The sequence below is a fragment of the Oncorhynchus tshawytscha genome, linkage group LG32 (genome assembly GCF_018296145.1).
Source record: "Oncorhynchus tshawytscha isolate Ot180627B linkage group LG32, Otsh_v2.0, whole genome shotgun sequence".
NCBI classification, from domain to species: Eukaryota; Metazoa; Chordata; class Actinopteri; order Salmoniformes; family Salmonidae; genus Oncorhynchus; species Oncorhynchus tshawytscha.
In genome coordinates, this window is record NC_056460.1 from 12,374,516 (window position 1) to 12,394,239 (window position 19,724).

Consider the following 19,724-nt stretch of genomic DNA (forward strand, 5'->3'; position numbering starts at 1 on the left):
CTCTTCTGGCTGTGCCGGGTGGAGATTATAACAGAACATGGCCAAGATGTTCAAATGTTCATAAATGACCAGCATGGTCGTATAATAATAAGGCAGAACAGTTGAAACTGGAGCAGCAGCACGGCCAGGTGGACTGGGGACAGCAAGGAGTCATCATGTCAGGTAGTCCTGGGGCATGGTCCTAGGGCTCAGGTCCTCCGAGAGAGAGAGAGAGAGAGAAAGAGAGAATTAGAGAACGCACACTTAGATTCACACAGGACACCGAATAGGACAGGAGAGGTACTCCAGATATAACAAACTGACCCTAGCCCCCCGACACATTAACTACTGCAGCATAAATACTGGAGGCTGAGACAGGAGGGGTCAGGAGACACTGTGGCCCCATCCGAGGACACCCCCAGACAGGGCCAAACAGGAAGGATATAACCCCACCCACTTTGCCAAAGCACAGCCCCCACACCACTAGAGGGATATCTTCAACCACCAACTTACCATCCTGAGACAAGGCTGGGTATAGCCCACAAAGAACTCCGCCATGGCACAACCCAAGGGGGGCGCCATCCCAGACAGGATGACCACATCAGTGAATCAACCCACTCAGGTGACGCACCCCTTCCAGGGACGGCAAGAGAGAGCCCCAGTAAGCCAGTGACTCAGCCCCTGTAATAGGGTTAGAGGCAGAGAATCCCAGTGGGAAGAGGGGAACCGGCCAGGCAGAGACAGCAAGGGCGGTTCGTTGCTCCAGAGCCTTTCCGTTCACCTTCCCACTCCTGGGCCAGACTACACTCAATCATATGACCCACTGAAGAGATAAGTCTTCAGTCAGGACTTAAAGGTTGAGACCGAGTTTGCGTCTCTGACATGGGTAGGCAGACCGTTCCATAAAAATGGAGCTCTATAGGAGAAAGCCCTGCCTCCAGCTGTTTGCTTAGAAATTCTAGGGACAATTAGGAGGCCTGCGTCTTGTGACCGTAGCGTACGTGTAGGTATGTACGGCAGGACCAAATCAGAGAGATAGGTAGGAGCAAGCCCATGTAATGCTTTGTAGGTTAGCAGTAAAACCTTGAAATCAGCCCTTGCTTTGACAGGAAGCCAGTGTAGAGAGGCTAGCACTGGAGTAATATGATCAAATGTTTTGGTTCTAGTCAGAATTCGAGCAGCCGTATTTAGTACTAGCTGAAGTTTATTTAGTGCTTTATCCGGGTAGCCGGAAAGTAAAGCATTGCAGTAGTTTAACCTAGAAGTGACAAAAGCATGGATTAATTTTTCTGCATCATTTTTGGACAGAAAGTTTCTGATTTTTGCAATGTTACGTAGATGGAAAAAAGCTGTCCTTGAAATGGTCTTGATATGTTCTTCAAAAGAGAGATCAGGGTCCAGAGTAACGCCGAGGTCCTTCACAGTTTTATTTGAGACGACTGTACAACCATTAAGATTAATTGTCAGATTCAACAGAAGATCTCTTTGTTTCTTGGGACCTAGAACAAGCATCTCTGTTTTGTCCGAGTTTAAAAGTAGAAAGTAAAAACTCAATGAAAACAGCAACCGGGCTCTCTGGCCCAGCTCTGGCAGCCAAAGATCACATTACGCGTCTCACGTCTGAACGCAAGGCTGATTTCCTAATCCCTAACTCATCCCACAGACATCCCTGGAAAAACGCCACAGTCTTAAGCGATCAAAATGTGTCTGGTGAGCTTGACGTAATGGGAAAATTCCATTCCCACCTAGCCGCAGAAAAGAAAAGCTCAAAGTACGGGCCATGTTCTTTTTTTGGTGGGCCATTTTGGATTCTTCGGTCATGACCAAGCCTAGAATGAGGTTCTGGATGGGATCGTAATGGGCCACCTGTCTAAACATCTGCACAGGGTCATGTCCATTAGGGTATACTGTAGCAACGGAAGATGAAAACCAGTGTTTCTTATTGGACAAGTTTGGATACCACCTTTACATTTTGGAGCGTTTCGTTCCATTTCATACTTATTGAACGTTCTTTTCTGCCCTGGCAGTCAGCCAGATAGGGTCTACGATAGGTGAGAGAAGTGAACAGAGCACCGTTCCCTCCCTCCCTTAACGGGATCTCTAATGATGACTGATTCTTCCTTATAGGATTGAGTGTGTCTCTGGCCAATAGGATATAGTGTCTCTGGCTTGTGTCAGTGTGTTAAACAGGTCTGTTTCCCCAATATCTGTCACTGTGCTAAACGAGTGAGTCCTTTTCCTCAGGATCTCTATCTCAATCACTAACTGGAGAGATATGGCTTTCCTCTCTGAGTCGCCTCATTAGCCTCAACTCATCCAGCACCCACCCATCCACCTGGCTCACAGCAGCTATCTGTCCACACGTCCTAAACCACCACGCTGGAACACAGCTGTGTACTATGGAATATATGAGACATCTGTGATCTAGATTTATTGGTTTGTCTGTTGCACATATATACTGGTACTTTTTTACGATCGTACTGTTTAAACAGGGATTGATTTGATTAGGTTGTTTTGCAGGCTTGATGGTTAGACAATGGCTTCAATCATCAAGATGGCGCCGACAGATATGGCAGCTCTGCTTCTAGCTCCTAAGCAACTTTGCAGTATTTTGTTTCTTTTTTGTGTGATTTGACAAGCATTTCGCTACACCCACAATAACGTCTGCTAAATATGTGTATGCGACCAATAACATTTGATTTGATTTGATGCCTTTGATGTTGGTCTCACAATAGAAAGAGGAAATGCAAACCCAGAGTCCAGATGGGTTTGAACATTCTCTTGTGGATGTGCTGCACTACTGAACCATATGCAGTGTGGAGAGAGTCGTTGCAGTTCTGTTCTGTTGTGTTCCACCACTGAGGTTCTAATCCGTTCCATTCCAAACCCAGAGGTTCTACACTGAGTGACCAGACAACAGGAAGCACGTGTCGTTAACGCACAGAACAGGCCCAATTTATTCAAAGAAATGAGATTCTCTCCTCTCTCTCCCTATCCTACCATCTCTTTAGTTTTAGTTGGACGTACTGTTGTAGGATATTGAGCAGAGAGACTGTAAAGTGATTTCCTGAACATGCTCCATTGATCACATCTGTCTTTTACAGTGTTGCAATACCTGTCGTTTCACTCTCTTTTCTACTAGTTTTTATGGTCATGAACATTACTGGGGAAACAGTGTCCGTCCGCCTACATATGTTTCATGATCAATAGTCTGTGTGACACTATGTGATTGTTAGATTGACATTGACAAACATTAGAAGGGTGATCAGTCATTGTGTGTATTGGAAAAATGTTTCTCCTGGGCCAAAATGTTTTTGTGCTTGTTATTTGTAAAATGTTTAGTTGGGGGAAGGGGGCATATGTGTTTGTTATTTGTAAAAGGTTTAGTTGGGGGAAGGGGGCATATGTGCTTGTTATTTCTAAAAGGTTTAGTTGGGGGAAGGGGGCATATGTGCTTGTTATTTGTAAAAGGTTTATTTGGGGGAAGGGGGCATATGTGCTTGTTATTTGTAAAAGGTTTAGTTGGGGGAAGGGGGCATATGTGCTTGTTATTTGTCAAAAGGTTTAGTTGGGGGAAGGGGGCATATGTGCTTGTTATTTGTCAAAAGGTTTAGTTGGGGGAAGGGGGCATATGTGCTTGTTATTTGTAAAAGGTTTATTTGGGGGAAGGGGGCATATGTGCTTGTTATTTGTAAAAGGTTTAGTTGGGGGAGGGGGCATATGTACTTGTTATTTGTCAAAGGTTTAGTTGGGGGAAGGGGGCATATGTGCTTGTTATTTGTAAAAGGTTTAGTTGGGGGAAGGGGGCATATGTGCTTGTTATTTGTAAAAGGTTTATTTGGGGGAAGGGGGCATATGTGCTTGTTATTTGTAAAAGGTTTATTTGGGGGAAGGGGGCATATGTGCTTGTTATTTCTAAAAGGTTTATTTGGGGGAAGGGGCATATGTGCTTGTTATTTGTAAAAGGTTTATTTGGGGGAAGGGGGCATATGTGCTTGGACCCAGTGCTTTGCTGTAATATCGCTCCTCTTTTTCAGGGTGAATTGGAGCGTCAACTCTTACAGGCCAACCCCATCCTCGAGTCCTTCGGCAACGCCAAGACAGTGAAGAATGACAACTCGTCACGATTCGTAAGTAAAGAATGTATACATATTTCCCCAAAAGAATGCCATTAGCGAGACAGTATCGAGCGTCATTTGAAGTCTTCCCTATGTCTATAATGTACGTTCCTCAAGCCACTCATGCCATCTCACTCACTATCTCTTGCTCTAACAACTGGCACTTGAGACAGATTTAGCTGGCATGTGTGTTGTATTTTTTATTTATTTTATTTATTTCACCTTTATTTAACCAGGTAGGCAAGTTGAGAACAAGTTCTCATTTACAATTGCGACCTGGCCAAGATAAAGCAAAGCAGTTCGACACATACAACGACACAGAGTTACACATGGAGTAAAACAAACATACAGTCAATAATACAGTATAAACAAGTCTATATACGATGTGAGCAAATGAGGTGAGATAAGGGAGGTAAAGGCAAAAAAAGGCCATGGTGGCAAAGTAAATACAATATAGCAAGTAAAACACTGGAATGGTAGATTTGCAGTGGAAGAATGTGCAAAGTAGAAATAAAAATAATGGGGTGCAAAGGAGCAAAATAAATAAATAAATAAAATAAATACAGTAGGGAAAGAGGTAGTTGTTTGTGCTAATTTATAGGTGTGCTATGTACAGGTGCAGTTATCTGTGAGCTGCTCTGACAGTTGGTGCTTAAAGCTAGTGAGGGAGATAAGTGTTTCCAGTTTCAGAGATTTTTGTAGTTCGTTCCAGTCATTGGCAGCAGAGAACTGGAAGGAGAGGCGGCCAAAGAATTAATTGGTTTTGGGGGTGACTAGAGAGATATACCTGCTGGAGCGTGTGCTACAGGTGGGAGATGCTATGGTGACCAGCGAGCTGAGATAAGGGGGGACTTTACCTAGCAGGAGCCAGTGGGTTTGGCGACGAGTATGAAGCGAGGGCCAGCCAATGAGAGCGTACAGGTCGCAATGGTGGGTAGTATATGGGGCTTTGGTGACAAAACGGATTGCACTGTGATAGACTGCATCCAATTTGTTGAGTAGGGTATTGGAGGTTATTTTGTAAATGACATCGCCGAAGTCGAGGATTGGTAGGATGGTCCGTTTTACAAGGGTATGTTTGGCAGCATGAGTGAAGGATGCTTTGTTGCGAAATAGGAAGCCAATTCTAGATTTAACTTTGGATTGGAGATGTTTGATATGGGTCTGGAAGGAGAGTTTACAGTCTAACCAGACACCTAAGTATTTGTAGTTGTCCACATATTCTAAGTCAGAGCCGTCCAGAGTTGTGATGTTGGACAGGCGGGCAGGTGCAGGTAGCGATCGGTTGAAGAGCATGCATTTAGTTTTACTTGTATTTAAGAGCAATTGGAGGCCACGGAAGGAGAGTTGTATGGCATTGAAGCTTGCCTGGAGGGTTGTTAACACAGTGTCCAAAGAAGGGCCAGAAGTATACAGAATTATTATTATTATATATTATTACATAGTATTAACCCGATGGAGTTTTCCAAAACTTCCTGGAATCTTTTGATGATAAGGAAGATAAATCAATGGAGAGGAATTTATTATCTTCCTATTATTACACAGGAACATTCCAGCAGGACAAGAAACATTTCTGCTAATCATTAATGACTGCTTTGATTCTGGATCCAGTTAAGATTAGAGAGGGTTGTTCTGTTCAGCACAGCCAAATCACTGCCTCATGCACAGGGGTAGTCTAATCCAGACCCCAGGACAGTAGAGACCAAGATGAACGTAGTCTAATCCAGACCCCAGGACATTAGAGACCAAGATGAATGTAGTCTAATCCAGACCACAGGACATTAGAGACCAAAATGAATGTAGTCTAATCCAGACCCCAGGACATTAGAGACCAAGATGAATGTAGTCTAATCCAGACCCCAGGAATGTAGAGACCAAGATGAATGTAGTCTAATCCAGACCCCAGGAATGTAGAGACCAAGATGAATGTAGTCTAATCCAGACCACAGGACAGTAGAGACCAATAGGAATGTGGCCAAATGAGGATAAAATACAATGGCCTGGACTGGTCTCAGATCTGTGTATGTGCCAACTCATCTGACTATAGTAGTTGACTAAAGCAAATACAGTTCTGGGACCAGACTAATAAAATGTAGCCTTATTGTGATGTGACTCAGAGGGAGAAAAGGGAACGCCTTGCAGCACAGTGTGAGACCTGGTTGAGGGAGACGTGGATGCAGTGAAATGGTTTGTCTGCTTTTTTCACCCTCCGTTTCTCTTTCCCTCAAGGGAAAGTTCATCCGGATCAACTTTGATGTCACCGGATACATCGTCGGGGCCAACATCGAAACTTGTATCCTTCCAAACAGCTAGCTTAAATGTTCCATGCAAGCTATGATATATTAATCATTTAAACTGACAGATTTTGATGGGGATTGTTGTACTATGCTAATTAGATCCGCTTAAATCTACTCTAGGGGATTAATATCTTTCTTTACTGTATAAAGGCTGCCCTTCCTTGACTGTGATGGGACAGATCTACTGGAGAAATCAAGAGCTGTTCGCCAAGCCAAAGACGAGCGCACCTTCCACATCTTCTACCAGCTGCTGTGTGGGGCGGGAGAACATCTCAGGTGTAAGTAGTCTGATATGTATCATCAGCATAACTTCAACAACCCGGACCCATATGGCCTCTGTAAAGAATAGTCATCCTCTGACATGCAGAACATTGTTTCTCTAGCCGTTGGCCTGAGGTGTCTTCAAACCCACTCAGACTCCGTGTCGTTCACAACCTACCTAGACTGTCAAAAATGCATGTTTGCCTTTTGTCCTTTGTGACCTCGGAGCAGCTATCTCGATGTAATTTCCTTTTCCTCTTTGTAGCGGACCTGCTCCTGGAGGGTTTCAACAGCTACCGCTTCCTGTCCAACGGCAACATTACCGTCCCTGGTCAGCAGGACAAAGACAACTTCCAGGAGACCATGGAGGCCATGCACATCATGAGCTTCTCCCACGACGAGATCCTGGGTACCACCATCCTCACTCTCATCTGCCTGACTGACTGTCTGTCTGTCTGTCAACTTTTTAAAGCCCTTTTTACATCAACACTTTACAGCTTTACTGTAATTATTATAACTTTACATGTTCATAACAGTTCCATGTATTCCAACAAACACAGAGCAGTGTGTGGCTTTCATGATAAGTTTATGATAACGTTCTCTGTGCTTGCAGCCATGCTGAAGGTGGTCTCCTCCGTGCTTCAGTTTGGGAACATCGTCTTCAAGAAGGAGAGGAACTCAGACCAGGCCTCTATGCCTGAGAACACAGGTAGCTGACATTGACCCGCTGTGCCCTCGGCACACATAACTACATTCAGACCCCCGTTACACCTGTCTGTTGTCACATGTATTGATGTCAAGGAAGCTCCTCACATTCTCACATTCAGACCGTATCTTCCTCTTCCTCATCTTCCTCCCAGACCTGTGCTAACCAGCCTGAGTCAGACGTCAGAGCTCTAACGATTTAACCTTCCCATCTCTCCTGGCCCTGTCACCCACCTTCAAACAACAGAATTATTCAGATTTACTCCCCTACTTTACTTAGAAGGAAAAACAAATGAAGACTTTGCCTCAACCCCGTGTGTTACTGCTGCATTCTTGGCATTTCAAGAGGAGAGTAGGAAGGTAGCAAGTGAGTGTCAATGCCGTGGCCCAGACACTTATTACCAAATGTGGAAAACAGATCTAGGGCAGAAGCAGATGTTTTTAGCAGGCTCTGCGCTGGCAACTCTACCCCTGGAAATGATACAGATTTATCATTCTTACCTCTCCAGAAGCTCCCGCCGTGACAAATATTTAAAATTCAAACATCTCCCCAGTTCCAAAAGACAAATATCATAAAAGCCGCTTTGACACGTCTTAAATCGAGTCTGTGTTGTTAACCCACGGGTGTTCTAAACAGCTGTGTGTTTAACTACCCCCTACCCTGAGCTCTAGTCCAGACCTGGGTTCAAGTACTATTTTAAGTTATTTCAAATACTTAAGCTGTGGTTGGTTGAGCTTGTCTTTTGCAATGGAACCAATACAAAAGTCCCAAAAGTGCAAACCCCATTCACCTGACACTCCAGACAGACTAGAGCAACTGCTCAAAGTAATTGAAATATTTCAAATAGTATTTGGATCCAGGTCTGCTCCAGGCATACCTTAGAGTTACTGGACTGGCAGGGGGAGGCAGTCACTCAGTTCAGTTCTTACTTATTATTCTTTACCATTAACGGTCAAATGTGAGCAACTTCTGGCAGAAGGGGGAGAATGTCATTCTTAGCTACCGACCATGTGGAGCTGTGGCCTGCTGCCAGTGGTATGTATTTTCTGGTGGTCTCAAGCGGTGGTCCCACTGATGGAAAGTCTATATGGTTTTTACTGTGTTTTCCCACTCACTGGGGTTTATGGGAATTGAAGGATAATAGGGTTATCTGTCGGGTCTATATAATATATATATATATAATCATATCCCAATAACGTTTAACTCCTCAAATGTTGCTACTTCATTCCCTGCTACTGCTTTGAGTCTATGCAAGGGATATTTGAGTATTGTAAAGTTATTTGTGTTGCCTGTAATCACATCTTGAGAACGAACGTTTAATGTTACTACTGTTTTCCCTTTTTTCACTCCCTCCTTTATCTCCCTCTTCCTCCTCTCCTCTACCAGCGGCCCAGAAGTTGTGCCACCTGTTGGGGCTGAACGTGATGGAGTTCACCCGGGCCATCCTGTCTCCAAGGATCAAGGTGGGACGAGACTACGTCCAGAAGGCCCAGACCAAAGAACAGGTAAAACACAAACGCTACGCCACAGAAGCTCTCCTTGCTTCACTCATCACCCCTCTATGGACTCACTGTACTGCTGACTCTGGATCAGGATAATGTTAGTACTGTGGGGTGTGGTTCCTGTCCACCTCTGTGTTAGATTTATAACAACAGAGAGGTCTAGCCGTGAGACCCCAAGGCTGAGAATGGCAGACTTAATTGCCAAGTCATACCACTGAAAGACAATCTAATAAGCAATGCATCTCTCTCTCTCTCTCTCTCTACCTCTCTACCTCTCCCTCACCTCTCTCTCTCTAGGCTGACTTTGCAGTGGAGGCTCTAGCCAAGGCCACCTACGAGCGTCTGTTCCGCTGGCTGGTCCACCGCATCAACAAGGCCCTGGACCGTACCAAACGCCAGGGGGCCTCCTTCATCGGCATCCTGGACATCGCTGGCTTTGAGATCTTCCAGGTACTTAAATGCGTAGGCCTCAACAGGTACTTACAGTTTTTCTCAATTGCTAAAACACTAAAACCCATTGGCTGAACAAAGTTCTCAGTTGCCTGGACTCATTTAGCTAATTATGCAGTCTGTTGTCAATACCTTAAACCATTTCACATGGTAAAACACAATTTGCAGATCTCACTTAGACTTTTCAGCAAAACTCTAAACACATTCTCATTCTCAAAACACATTCTGCATTCTAATGCATATGTCATCCATACTGGTAAACACGAGTGGCAACAATCAAATACAAATAGAGAACACATGTCATTGATTGAACAGAACCACTCAAAATTGATTTAACCTGTTTCAAATGATGCGACACAACCATTATAAGCCAGTTCTGAGAGCAAACGGGTTGTTGAAGGTGGGAAGGAGAAAGTCTGAGAATGGATACTGTAGTACAGTGCATTGTAGGCTGTATACTGTACAATGGACAAATTGTATGGCCCTGAACATTGTGCTTTCCATTTATTAAGATTTTGACTGGTTGAGATTTTAGATTTTGACTGGTTGAGATTTTAGATTTTGACTGGTTGCAGGTTCATATCAACAAAGAATAAGAATTACAGTATCACAGAGACAAAGGACAAGTTTGTGAGATGCAGGGTACAGTACTGTAAAAATAGGGGTACAAGGAGGAGGAAGAACAAAAAACAAAATTGCAAAGAGCAAAGCAGAGTAGTAATTTCGGATCAATTTTGAGCTACTATGATAGAACATTTTAGATTAAAAATGTACTTCTCCCTGAAAATTGTATGTTTTGAACAATGTGTTTTCTATTTTTCGGTGTATTGTTTACTGACTGCTTGAGAGTGTATATCATTTTGATCACTTTGTTTATGATTTGAGAGCAGTGTTTGATTTTGAACACAGGTAAAACTGTTTTGAGGTGAATGTTTAATTTTGCAAGAGGAGTCAGATGTTATGTAAATAGTGCTTGAAGATGAGGTTTTGTGTTTACTGTTTTCAGGAAATGGAGCAAGGTTTCAGAAATTGTGTTTTAGCAATTGAGAAAAACTGTAAATACATGGCAAATAAGGCCTCCACTAGGTCCCTCCATCTCTTCCAGATACAGAGAAAACAGCTAGAGAAGAGAGAGGGGACTTGGTTTAGTTCATCCTGTCTATGGAACTGGTCATCTGAATGATCAAAGGACATTTTTATGTGGGGAAATGGTCTGATTGACATTTTTGGGAAACAGCTGATCATTTATCCTGTGTACCAATTGCACTTTGAACCCATTCCCTCCTCAGGGTCAGTTATGGGAATCTCAGCACTTCTAAAAATGACTCTTGGGTGTCGTCCTCATTTAGTTTTATATCATTCACACCAAGGTCATTAATTGATCTATCACTTGATAGACAATAGTTATCATGCAAGGCTCGTTCAACAAGAGGCGAGTTCAGACGGTTCAGACATTGCTGACATGAACCTAATCGTCGATTAAAACACTCAATATCTCAAGATCACTAAATCTTGTGCTGAAATTCCAACCTGTCTGTTTCCCTTCTGGTTTGTGGCAGCTGTTTATTCCCCCACTAAGAGCCTTGGCTGCAGCGTTGTAATGTTGAGCCAAAAGAACAGGAAAATAAATCACGATCCCTGGGATCAATTTAATCATAGCAAACAAAACTCAATCAGCTGCAGTTATTGTTTTGTAAACTGTAAAAAGCAGTAGGTGCCAGTTTGAGCTGAAGACATCTTAGAAGTGGTATTCATTGGTGTTTCATAAATGAAATAATGTAGTCTAGTTGATTTTACATATCTGAAACTCCTTACAAATCAATTTCCCCTTAGGGATGAATTAAGAAATAATCCATCTTACTGCTTTCTTTACTTTTGAGACAAAGTTCCTTGAGTTTCTGAGTTCTGAAAAGATCAAATCAATTTATATGCCTTTCTCCTGTAGCTGAACTCGTTTGAGCAGCTGTGCATCAACTACACCAACGAGAAGCTTCAGCAGCTGTTCAACCACACCATGTTCGTCCTGGAGCAGGAAGAGTACCAGAGGGAGGGCATCGAGTGGAGTTTCATCGACTTCGGCCTGGACCTGCAGCCCTGTATCGACCTCATCGAGAGGCCGGTCAGTATCCGTTTAGTGAGTGTGTGTGTGTGTCCTCCTGTGGTGTTGTGCTGTTGTCAATACTTGGGTCATGTTCAATGAGCAGCTAACATTTTGAAACAGTGAATCAGTAAGGAACAAAGTAAACTAAAACAATTTGTTTTCCGTTGATTCACTTTTTTTCCTGGTGTGCTATTGAACATGGCCCTGTGTGCTGTCATCCTGCAGGCGAACCCTCCTGGTGTGCTGGCTCTGTTGGATGAGGAGTGCTGGTTCCCCAAGGCCACAGACAAGACGTTCATCGACAAGCTGGTCCAGGAGCAGGGCACCCACTCCAAGTTCCAGAAGCCCAGACAGCTAAAGGACAAGGCTGACTTCTGCATCATCCACTACGCTGGCAAGGTACGGACCGGTGAGATTTACATATAGGTGGTGGAGGATAGTTTAAGGGATAGCTTGGTTTTTATTTGTAACCCAAAGATTGGTGTAAAAATCCAGAAAACTATCCCTTTAAAAACTTATGGCTCTGCCGTATTCCTCGAGTCAGAGATTAAACATTTACAATGCACTGGGATGTATTATAGACCGATTTTTCTGCTGAGGCAATGTTTGGGGCTATTTTTATGTATCCACTTACAAGTTAATTTGGTTTACGTCATCTGCACTACTTGTAGACCCCAGAGCCTTTGGTTTGTTGTGTTCTTGGAGGCACACCAGGTCCTTTCAAGCTGCGGGATTTACTTCCAGATCTTCTGATTTCTCTGAGGTTTTCCCCTGTAGTGGACTTGGAGGCACACCAGGTCCTTTTGGAAAGCCACCGTTATAATGTGTCCTGAGGCATTGTCTGTTCCGTCACTAGCCCCTATCCTGTTCCCATCAACCTCTGGCTGCTGTATCGCTCTTGACGCACAACTTCTCCTCTATGGTATTCAAATTCCGCAGGAGTATCATCCTGGTTTTATGTATCAGATACGTGGGAGGAGGTTTGGCTAGTTTCTCTAGCGTCCAGTCAGTGTTGCGCAATAGAGACCCGGGCCCTTTCCAGTACAGGCAGTCCTGCGGTACACCGTAACCACATCTGTTCAATATTATGTCGACGTCGTCTTTAAACACACTTTCCTGGAATGATTTGGAGTCTTATGTCATCTCTAGTGAAATGAATTTGGAACCTCAACGGTCATTTTGTTGTAAATCACCACTCTCCGACAGTTCAATTCAATAAACTTTATTCATCCCTGAAGGGCTATTATTGCTTATATCTCTCTAGGCCTGGATGGCTCTGACCTTCTCCCCCCTCCCCAGGTGGACTACAAGGCAGATGAGTGGCTGATGAAGAACATGGACCCCCTGAATGACAACGTGGCCTCGCTGCTCAACCAGTCCACTGACAAGTTTGTGGCCGAGCTCTGGAAAGATGGTAAGTTATGGCCCCTGTCCTGTCCACATGGTTAACAGACAAGGAATGTGTTAGCACTGGCTTGATGATTAACAGTTATTATTCGTTAGATTGGTTAATCCATCATAATGTAGGCCTATTTGTTTTAGGGATTGTCAATGTACAATGTTTGCTGCTTATTTAGCTAACATGGTACCAATAGTAATCAGTCGGACTTCAGCCTTCTAACCTCTGTTTATGTTTTCAACCTTTTTCTGTTTTTATTTTCTCTTCTGTCAGGTGTTTTTATCCCCCTGTCTCTCTGTATCGTAGAGATACAGAACAATGTCACTAGTCTTGATGAGCCTCCAGGTGAATGTTATGACTGTAGCTGTAGAAGGTGCTGATGTAGATCCATGGCTTACCAGCGCAGCATCGTGTTGTCCATAGAGATAGATGACGTTTTATGTTGGTACATGCTGATGTAGATCCATGGCTTACCAGCGCAGCATCGTGTTGTCCATAGAGATAGATGATGTTTTATGTTGGTACATGCGGATGTAGATCCATGGCTTACCAGCGCAGCATCGTGTTGCTCATATAAATAGATAACGTTTTATGTTATGACATGCTGATGTAGATCCATGGCTTAGCAGTGCAGCATGGTGTAGACTACCTCCATACAGAGGCTCCCGTCGCTTCTAGGCTGCATGTCATTGTTGGTCGTCTCCAATGTCTCAGTACTAGTATAGTAGTCATTAGGCTAATGGATGGCAATACCGTTCAGTAATGCTCTACTCCTGCTAGCATAAGATACTGCCTACTTAGACTGAATTGGTCTGAAAAGCCTTTATTATTGTTTTGTTCAATTCAAATTATGTAATGATTATACCATGAAGAAAATACAACAAACAATAATACGGGCTTTTCAGAGCAATTTAGTCCACTTTCCGGAGAGTAATTACGGTATAGGTACCTAATCATTTGGTCACGGAACCTACTTTGTATTAGATCCATTACTGAAGTGTCTGCCAATTTACTACTTGAGAATAAGGGAGACCTAATGTCTTATACAGACAGGTGTCACGCTTCATATATCACTGTTGTTGACAACACACACAACCAAAATTATTCACAGTTATCTTCCTATTTCCGCACAATCTGTCACGGTTCCCCGCCCCAATAGGGCATAAACCAAACTTTCTCCTTATTGCTACTGCTTATACACACAAATCATGTTAAAAAAACATTTGAAATTATTTTTGCTTTTCTAACCGTGAATGAGGCTCTTCTCCAGAACTTATAGGCAACCTTCTATCACCATCCACATTCCTCCTTTGTCCTTCTCAATGGACTACTTCTCTGCAACCTACCATACCGTACTAAGTACTCAAGCATGACACGTTATCCATACACACACACTCTACGGCCTCACAGCCACTGCGGCTGGGACTTTCGTCCCACTTACGGATCTTGTAGGGGAACACCCCCCACTAGAGACGTATTCTACATGGAACCTACCCTACACTGTAGTGTCACCCACGGAACTGGCAGGGAACTAGCTCCACTTGGGACCTATTCGTACGGAACCTACCCGTAACCCTATATTTCTATGGATCTTGCAGAGGAACACCCCCACTTGGGACCTATACATACGGAACCTACCCTCCCCCAATATTTTACGACTGGTCGTAACACGATGGGACTACTGAATAAACTAAGGCTTTCTAGGTCCGTGTCCTATAATTCGTTCAGCCTACGACTCTCATCTCCCCAAGATGTCAGAAAGAGTTGTAACAGGTGTAGGAACTGTGTCTACCTTGTTTTTGGTGCTGGCTCCTGTTTCACTGATTCGGACTCTTTAGTTCGACTGTAAATCGTGGTGAATCCTGCCGACAACGCCAACTGTTAGGTTCTGAACAAGCAGAAGCTCAAACCAAGTTTATTCACCCACTGGGTCATACAGCTGCAAAGACAAAGACATGTTTATATAAGCACATACAGTGCCTTGCGAAAGTATTCGGCCCCCTTGAACTTTGCGACCTTTTGCCACATTTCAGGCTTCAAACATAAAACTGTATTTTTTTGTGAAGAATCAACAACAAGTGTGACACAATCATGAAGTGGAACGACATTTATTGGATATTTCAAACTTTTTTAACAAATCAAAAACTGAAAAATTGGGCGTGCAAAATTATTCAGCCCACTTAAGTTAATACTTTGTAGCGCCACCTTTTGCTGCGATTACAGCTGTAAGTCGCTTGGGGTATGTCTCTATCAGGTTTGCACATCGAGAGACTGAAATTTTTTCCCATTCCTCCTTGCAAAACAGCTCGAGCTCAGTGAGGTTGGATGGAGAGCATTTGTGAACAGCAGTTTTCAGTTCTTTCCACAGATTCTCGATTGGATTCAGGTCTGGACTTTGACTTGGCCATTCTAACACCTGGATATGTTTATTTTTGAACCATTCCATTGTAGATTTTGCTTTATGTTTTGGATCATTGTCTTGTTGGAAGACAAATCTCCGTCCCAGTCTCAGGTCTTTTGCAGACTCCATCAGGTTTTCTTCCAGAATGGTCCTGTATTTGGCTCCATCCATCTTCCCATCAATTTTAACCATCTTCCCTGTCCCTGCTGAAGAAAAGCAGGCCCAAACCATGATGCTGCCACCACCATGTTTGACAGTGGGGATGGTGTGTTCAGGGTGATGAGCTGTGTTGCTTTTACGCCAAACATAACGTTTTGCATTGTTGCCAAAAAGTTCAATTTTGGTTTCATCTGACCAGAGCACCTTCTTCCACATGTTTGGTGTGTCTCCCAGGTGGCTTGTGGCAAACTTTAAACAACACTTTTTATGGATATCTTTAAGAAATGGCTTACTTCTTGCCACTCTTCCATAAAGGCCAGATTTGTGCAATATATGACTGATTGTTGTCCTATGGACAGAGTCTCCCACCTCAGCTGTAGATCTCTGCAGTTCATCCAGAGTGATCATGGGCCTCTTGGCTGCATCTCTGATCAGTCTTCTCCTTGTATGATCTGAAAGTTTAGAGGGACGGCCAGGTCTTGGTAGATTTGCAGTGGTCTGATACTCCTTCCATTTCAATATTATCGCTTGCACAGTGCTCCTTGGGATGTTTAAAGCTTGGGAAATATTTTTGTATCCAAATCCGGCTTTAAACTTCTTCACAACAGTATCTCGGACCTGCCTGGTGTGTTCCTTGTTCTTCATGATGCTCTCTGCGCTTTTAACGGACCTCTGAGACTATCACAGTGCAGGTGCATTTATACCGAGACTTGATTACACACAGGTGGATTGTATTTATCATCATTAGTCATTTAGGTCAACATTGGATCATTCAGAGATCCTCACTGAACTTCTGGAGAGAGTTTGCTGCACTGAAAGTAAAGGGGCTGAATAATTTTGCACGCCCAATTTTTCAGGTTTTGATTTGTTAAAAAAGTTTGAAATATCCAATAAATGTCGTTCCACTTCATGATTGTGTCCCACTTGTTGTTGATTCTTCACAAAAAAATATAGTTTTATATCTTTATGTTTGAAGCCTGAAATGTGGCAAAAGGTCGCAAAGTTCAAGGGGGCCGAATACTTTCGCAAGGCACTGTATATTTATACCCTCCTACGAGGCAGAGTCAACTCCTTGCACATATTGACAGCCACTACACCTCTGTTGCTAGTCAGGAACTGAATTGGCTCCTCTCACTGGTGTAGTCATGGCCCTGCCTGATGCTGGAATCTTCGTGGGCATGGCAGTGTATGTGTGTGGGATTGGACTGTTCCTTCTCACTTCATCTGACCTGATCTCGGGCCGAATTCCTCGCTCCTCCCTAACCCACGACTATCCTACCTTATCAGTGACTGAAACCAGACTGTTGCCCTTTGCCTCCCTCCTTAGGAGCCATGAGATGTAACAATAACATGTTTGACAGAATGTACACTTTCTGCACTCTTGTCTCAGTCAGTAACTTTCCATAAACTTAGTTCCTATCCACCCTCCATTGACTCCAACATATACATTAATCAGTAATCAAGAAGTTCTAGTCTGGTAACATGACTAAGTATATTTCAAGCTAGAATCCAACAATAGTGACAGAATCACACATTACTTCCCAAGCGAAGTCCATTTTTTAAAATCTCCTATAGGTGGTTGTAGCATAGCCTCTGAATGTCATAGAGACAAACCAAAGATATCCCATATGCATCGTAGTCACGTCTTTCCCCCGCGTTTTACAACTTGTTTCTAGCACAAACATTGCGTTATAGATCACTTTATATAATCTTTATTTTTTATTTTATTTTTTTAAAGGAAAATATTGAGCTAGCAAGGGGTAGGCGTATGCTTTTAGCCATTTTCTTTAACAAAAGCCACATCAATTCGAGCCCTGGTTTTAACTTAATACACTAAGCTCTTCACTGACACAGATATTTAAGGAGTGCATGGTGTCTGTGGATAATAGACTATAATTTCATCTGTCAAACAGGTAGGCCTACTTCTTATATCTTGAATAGGAAGAAAAATGCTCCAACACAAAGCCCTCTTGTTGTTAGTAGCCTAAAGTCAAATTAAAATGAAGATCGTTTAAATTAATTAGGCCTTCTTGAATTAGCATTTCAGCACCCATGCGCTGTCAATCTCCACAGCTGACACTTCTTTGGAATGTAAGCTATGTAAATTACTTGAAAAAGGCTTATTGTGAGGTTAGTAACTCTGATAAATAGCTTCATTATGGGCAACGAAACATTGTTTTTTTATTAAAATAAATTATAGCAGTAGAAAGCTTACCTCCGGTCCTCATTCTCATCTTCACGCTCTTCCTCTCAAACTGAACAGGACATCAGTAGGGCTGGTCAGCGCACACACAAATATAGCATTTTGGGGACGAAGCTTTTGACTTGCTTCCTGAAGTGCCACCTTACACAGCACAACCATTGGTTAGGCTGCACAAAAGACTATAGGCCTACATCAACAAGAGCAGGGCTCATGATTGGGACAGCCTATCAATTGCAGTGTGTAATTCAACTCTCCCTCGCTCTCTCTCACTCTACCGTACCTGCTGTCACGACCTCTGAATGCTCGGCTATGAAAAGCCAACTGACATTTACACCTGAGGTGCTGACTTGTTGCACCCTCTATAACCACTATTATTATATGACCCTGCTGGTCATCTATGAACATTTGAACATTTTGAAGAACAATCTGGCCTTAATGGCCATGTACTTTTATAATCTCCACACAGCATAGCCAGAAGAGGACTGGCCACCCCTGGTTCCTTTCTAGGTTTCTTCCTCGGTTCCTGCCTTTCTGGGAAGTTTTTCCTAGCCATCGTACTTCTACATCTGCATTGCTTGCTGTTTGGGGTTTTAGGCTGGGTTTCTGTATAAGCACTTTGTGACATCTGCTGACGTAAAAAGGGCTTTATAAATCAATTTGATTGATTGATTGATTGAGAGTGTAGCTTATTTTTACACCATCCCAGCAGTGCAAAAACTTAGGAAGGAAGTACATTTTCTTCGAAATATGATGCTGCCCTGTGCTTTTCCAAGTGTGCTCTTCATGTAGCCTAGGCCTATAGTCTATGGATCATTTTATTGAGACTACAGTAGTGGCACTTGATATTGCACGCCCAGCAGAGAATCAGGGATGAGGGGCATCATCAGGCACACATCCAGATATAATAAGCAACTCATTCTCGAACACTGAGCAATACACTTAGAAAAAAGTGTTCTTCGACTGTCCCCATAGAATAAACATTTTTGGTTCCAGGTAGAACCCTTTTTGGTTCCAGGTAGAACTCTTTTGGGTTCCTTGTAGAACCCTCTGTGTAAAGGGTTCTACATTGAACTCAAAAGGGTTCTGCCTGGAACCAAAGAGGGTTCTTCAAAGGGTTAGATAGCAACCTTTTTTCTATGAGTGTATGACATTGAATCAATTCCAAATGACATGACCCTCCCCTGGACTAAATAAAAAAATAGTAAACCCTCCCCCTGACTGAAATTGAAAAAGCATGTCCCTCCCCCATTTTCCTCAGGGTAACAATAGTGTACATTTTGACCGCTTCCTTACAGTATGGTGGAAAGGTTAAGAGCACTGGTTATTCAGTATTCTGAACCAAAGCCTATTCTCCTTTCTGGGTTTTATTCCCTTTCCAAGGCATATATTTAAGCGTAAAGGGAATTAAAGAATTGAGGCTTGACTGACGAAAGATTAATGGCATTCATTTCCCCCTTTTATTTTTTCAAAGTAGCAGAGAATTGGAATCACATGTAGTATTTGGCATTTCTCTTGGCCCGATTCTACAGTACTATAGACGTTGATACACAGCAGGTGTGACTGGTACAATATCTACAGACTAAAAACTGAAAGTCTGGAACTTTGTAGGACATTCCTGGAGTTCTGTTTGCACGCCAGCCCAGAAATAATGACACACCAAAATGAAATGAGGCATGTTGTGAATCTGAAGTTACGGATATGAAATGGCCCTGTGTGACTGACTCAGATTATGCTAATATGATGAAAAAAAGACAATGTGTAGGAAAGGTCCCAGGCTGTGAAATGCCTTTAGTTTCATACCAAAGAATAGGCCTTTAATTTGTAGTTATCCTAAAAGGTTGTCACTTTGAATGACTGCTGAAAGGAGTAGTGTGGGAACATAGTGCTGAAGAAGACCTGTTTTAACCGCTAGCAACCATCCCACCCTTCATCAGCTGTACCTAGCCTGAAGAACATTTATGAATACAGACCCTGGAACCAAGCATGTATACTGTATAGCAGTGGTTCCCAACTCCAGTCCTCCAGTACCCCCAACAGCACACCTCGTTGTTGTAGCCCCGGATAAAAATGCCTGATTCAACTCATCGATGGCTTGATGATTACTTGGCGTGTTGAATCAGTTGTGCTTGTCCGGGGCTACAGTTTTAG

The 19,724-nt window shown here is 43.1% G+C and overlaps 1 protein-coding gene across 8 annotated transcripts in view; it reads left to right on the forward strand.

Annotated features, from left to right (window-relative positions):
- LOC112230268 (myosin-10) overlaps positions 1–19,724 on the forward strand; it is a 100,069-nt gene that overhangs the window by 47,679 nt on the left and 32,666 nt on the right. For 5 of the 8 annotated variants that reach the window (XR_006080588.1, XR_006080589.1, XM_042310615.1 and 2 more), the window contains 11 exons: positions 4,017–4,109; positions 6,327–6,390; positions 6,574–6,672; positions 6,921–7,064; positions 7,269–7,364; positions 8,748–8,866; positions 9,161–9,313; positions 11,259–11,432; positions 11,640–11,813; positions 12,714–12,828; positions 13,087–13,158. Coding sequence is in view for 6 of the 8 variants with exons in the window: in XM_042310615.1 (XP_042166549.1) it covers positions 4,017–4,109; positions 6,327–6,390; positions 6,574–6,672; positions 6,921–7,064; positions 7,269–7,364; positions 8,748–8,866; positions 9,161–9,313; positions 11,259–11,432; positions 11,640–11,813; positions 12,714–12,828; positions 13,087–13,158 (1,303 nt within the window). In the remaining 2 variants the exon portion in view is untranslated. The remainder of the gene's footprint in view (positions 1–4,016; positions 4,110–6,326; positions 6,391–6,573; positions 6,673–6,920; positions 7,065–7,268; positions 7,365–8,747; positions 8,867–9,160; positions 9,314–11,258; positions 11,433–11,639; positions 11,814–12,713; positions 12,829–13,086; positions 13,159–19,724) is intronic. The other 3 variants (XM_042310618.1, XM_042310619.1, XM_042310620.1) reach the window with 1 other exon arrangement.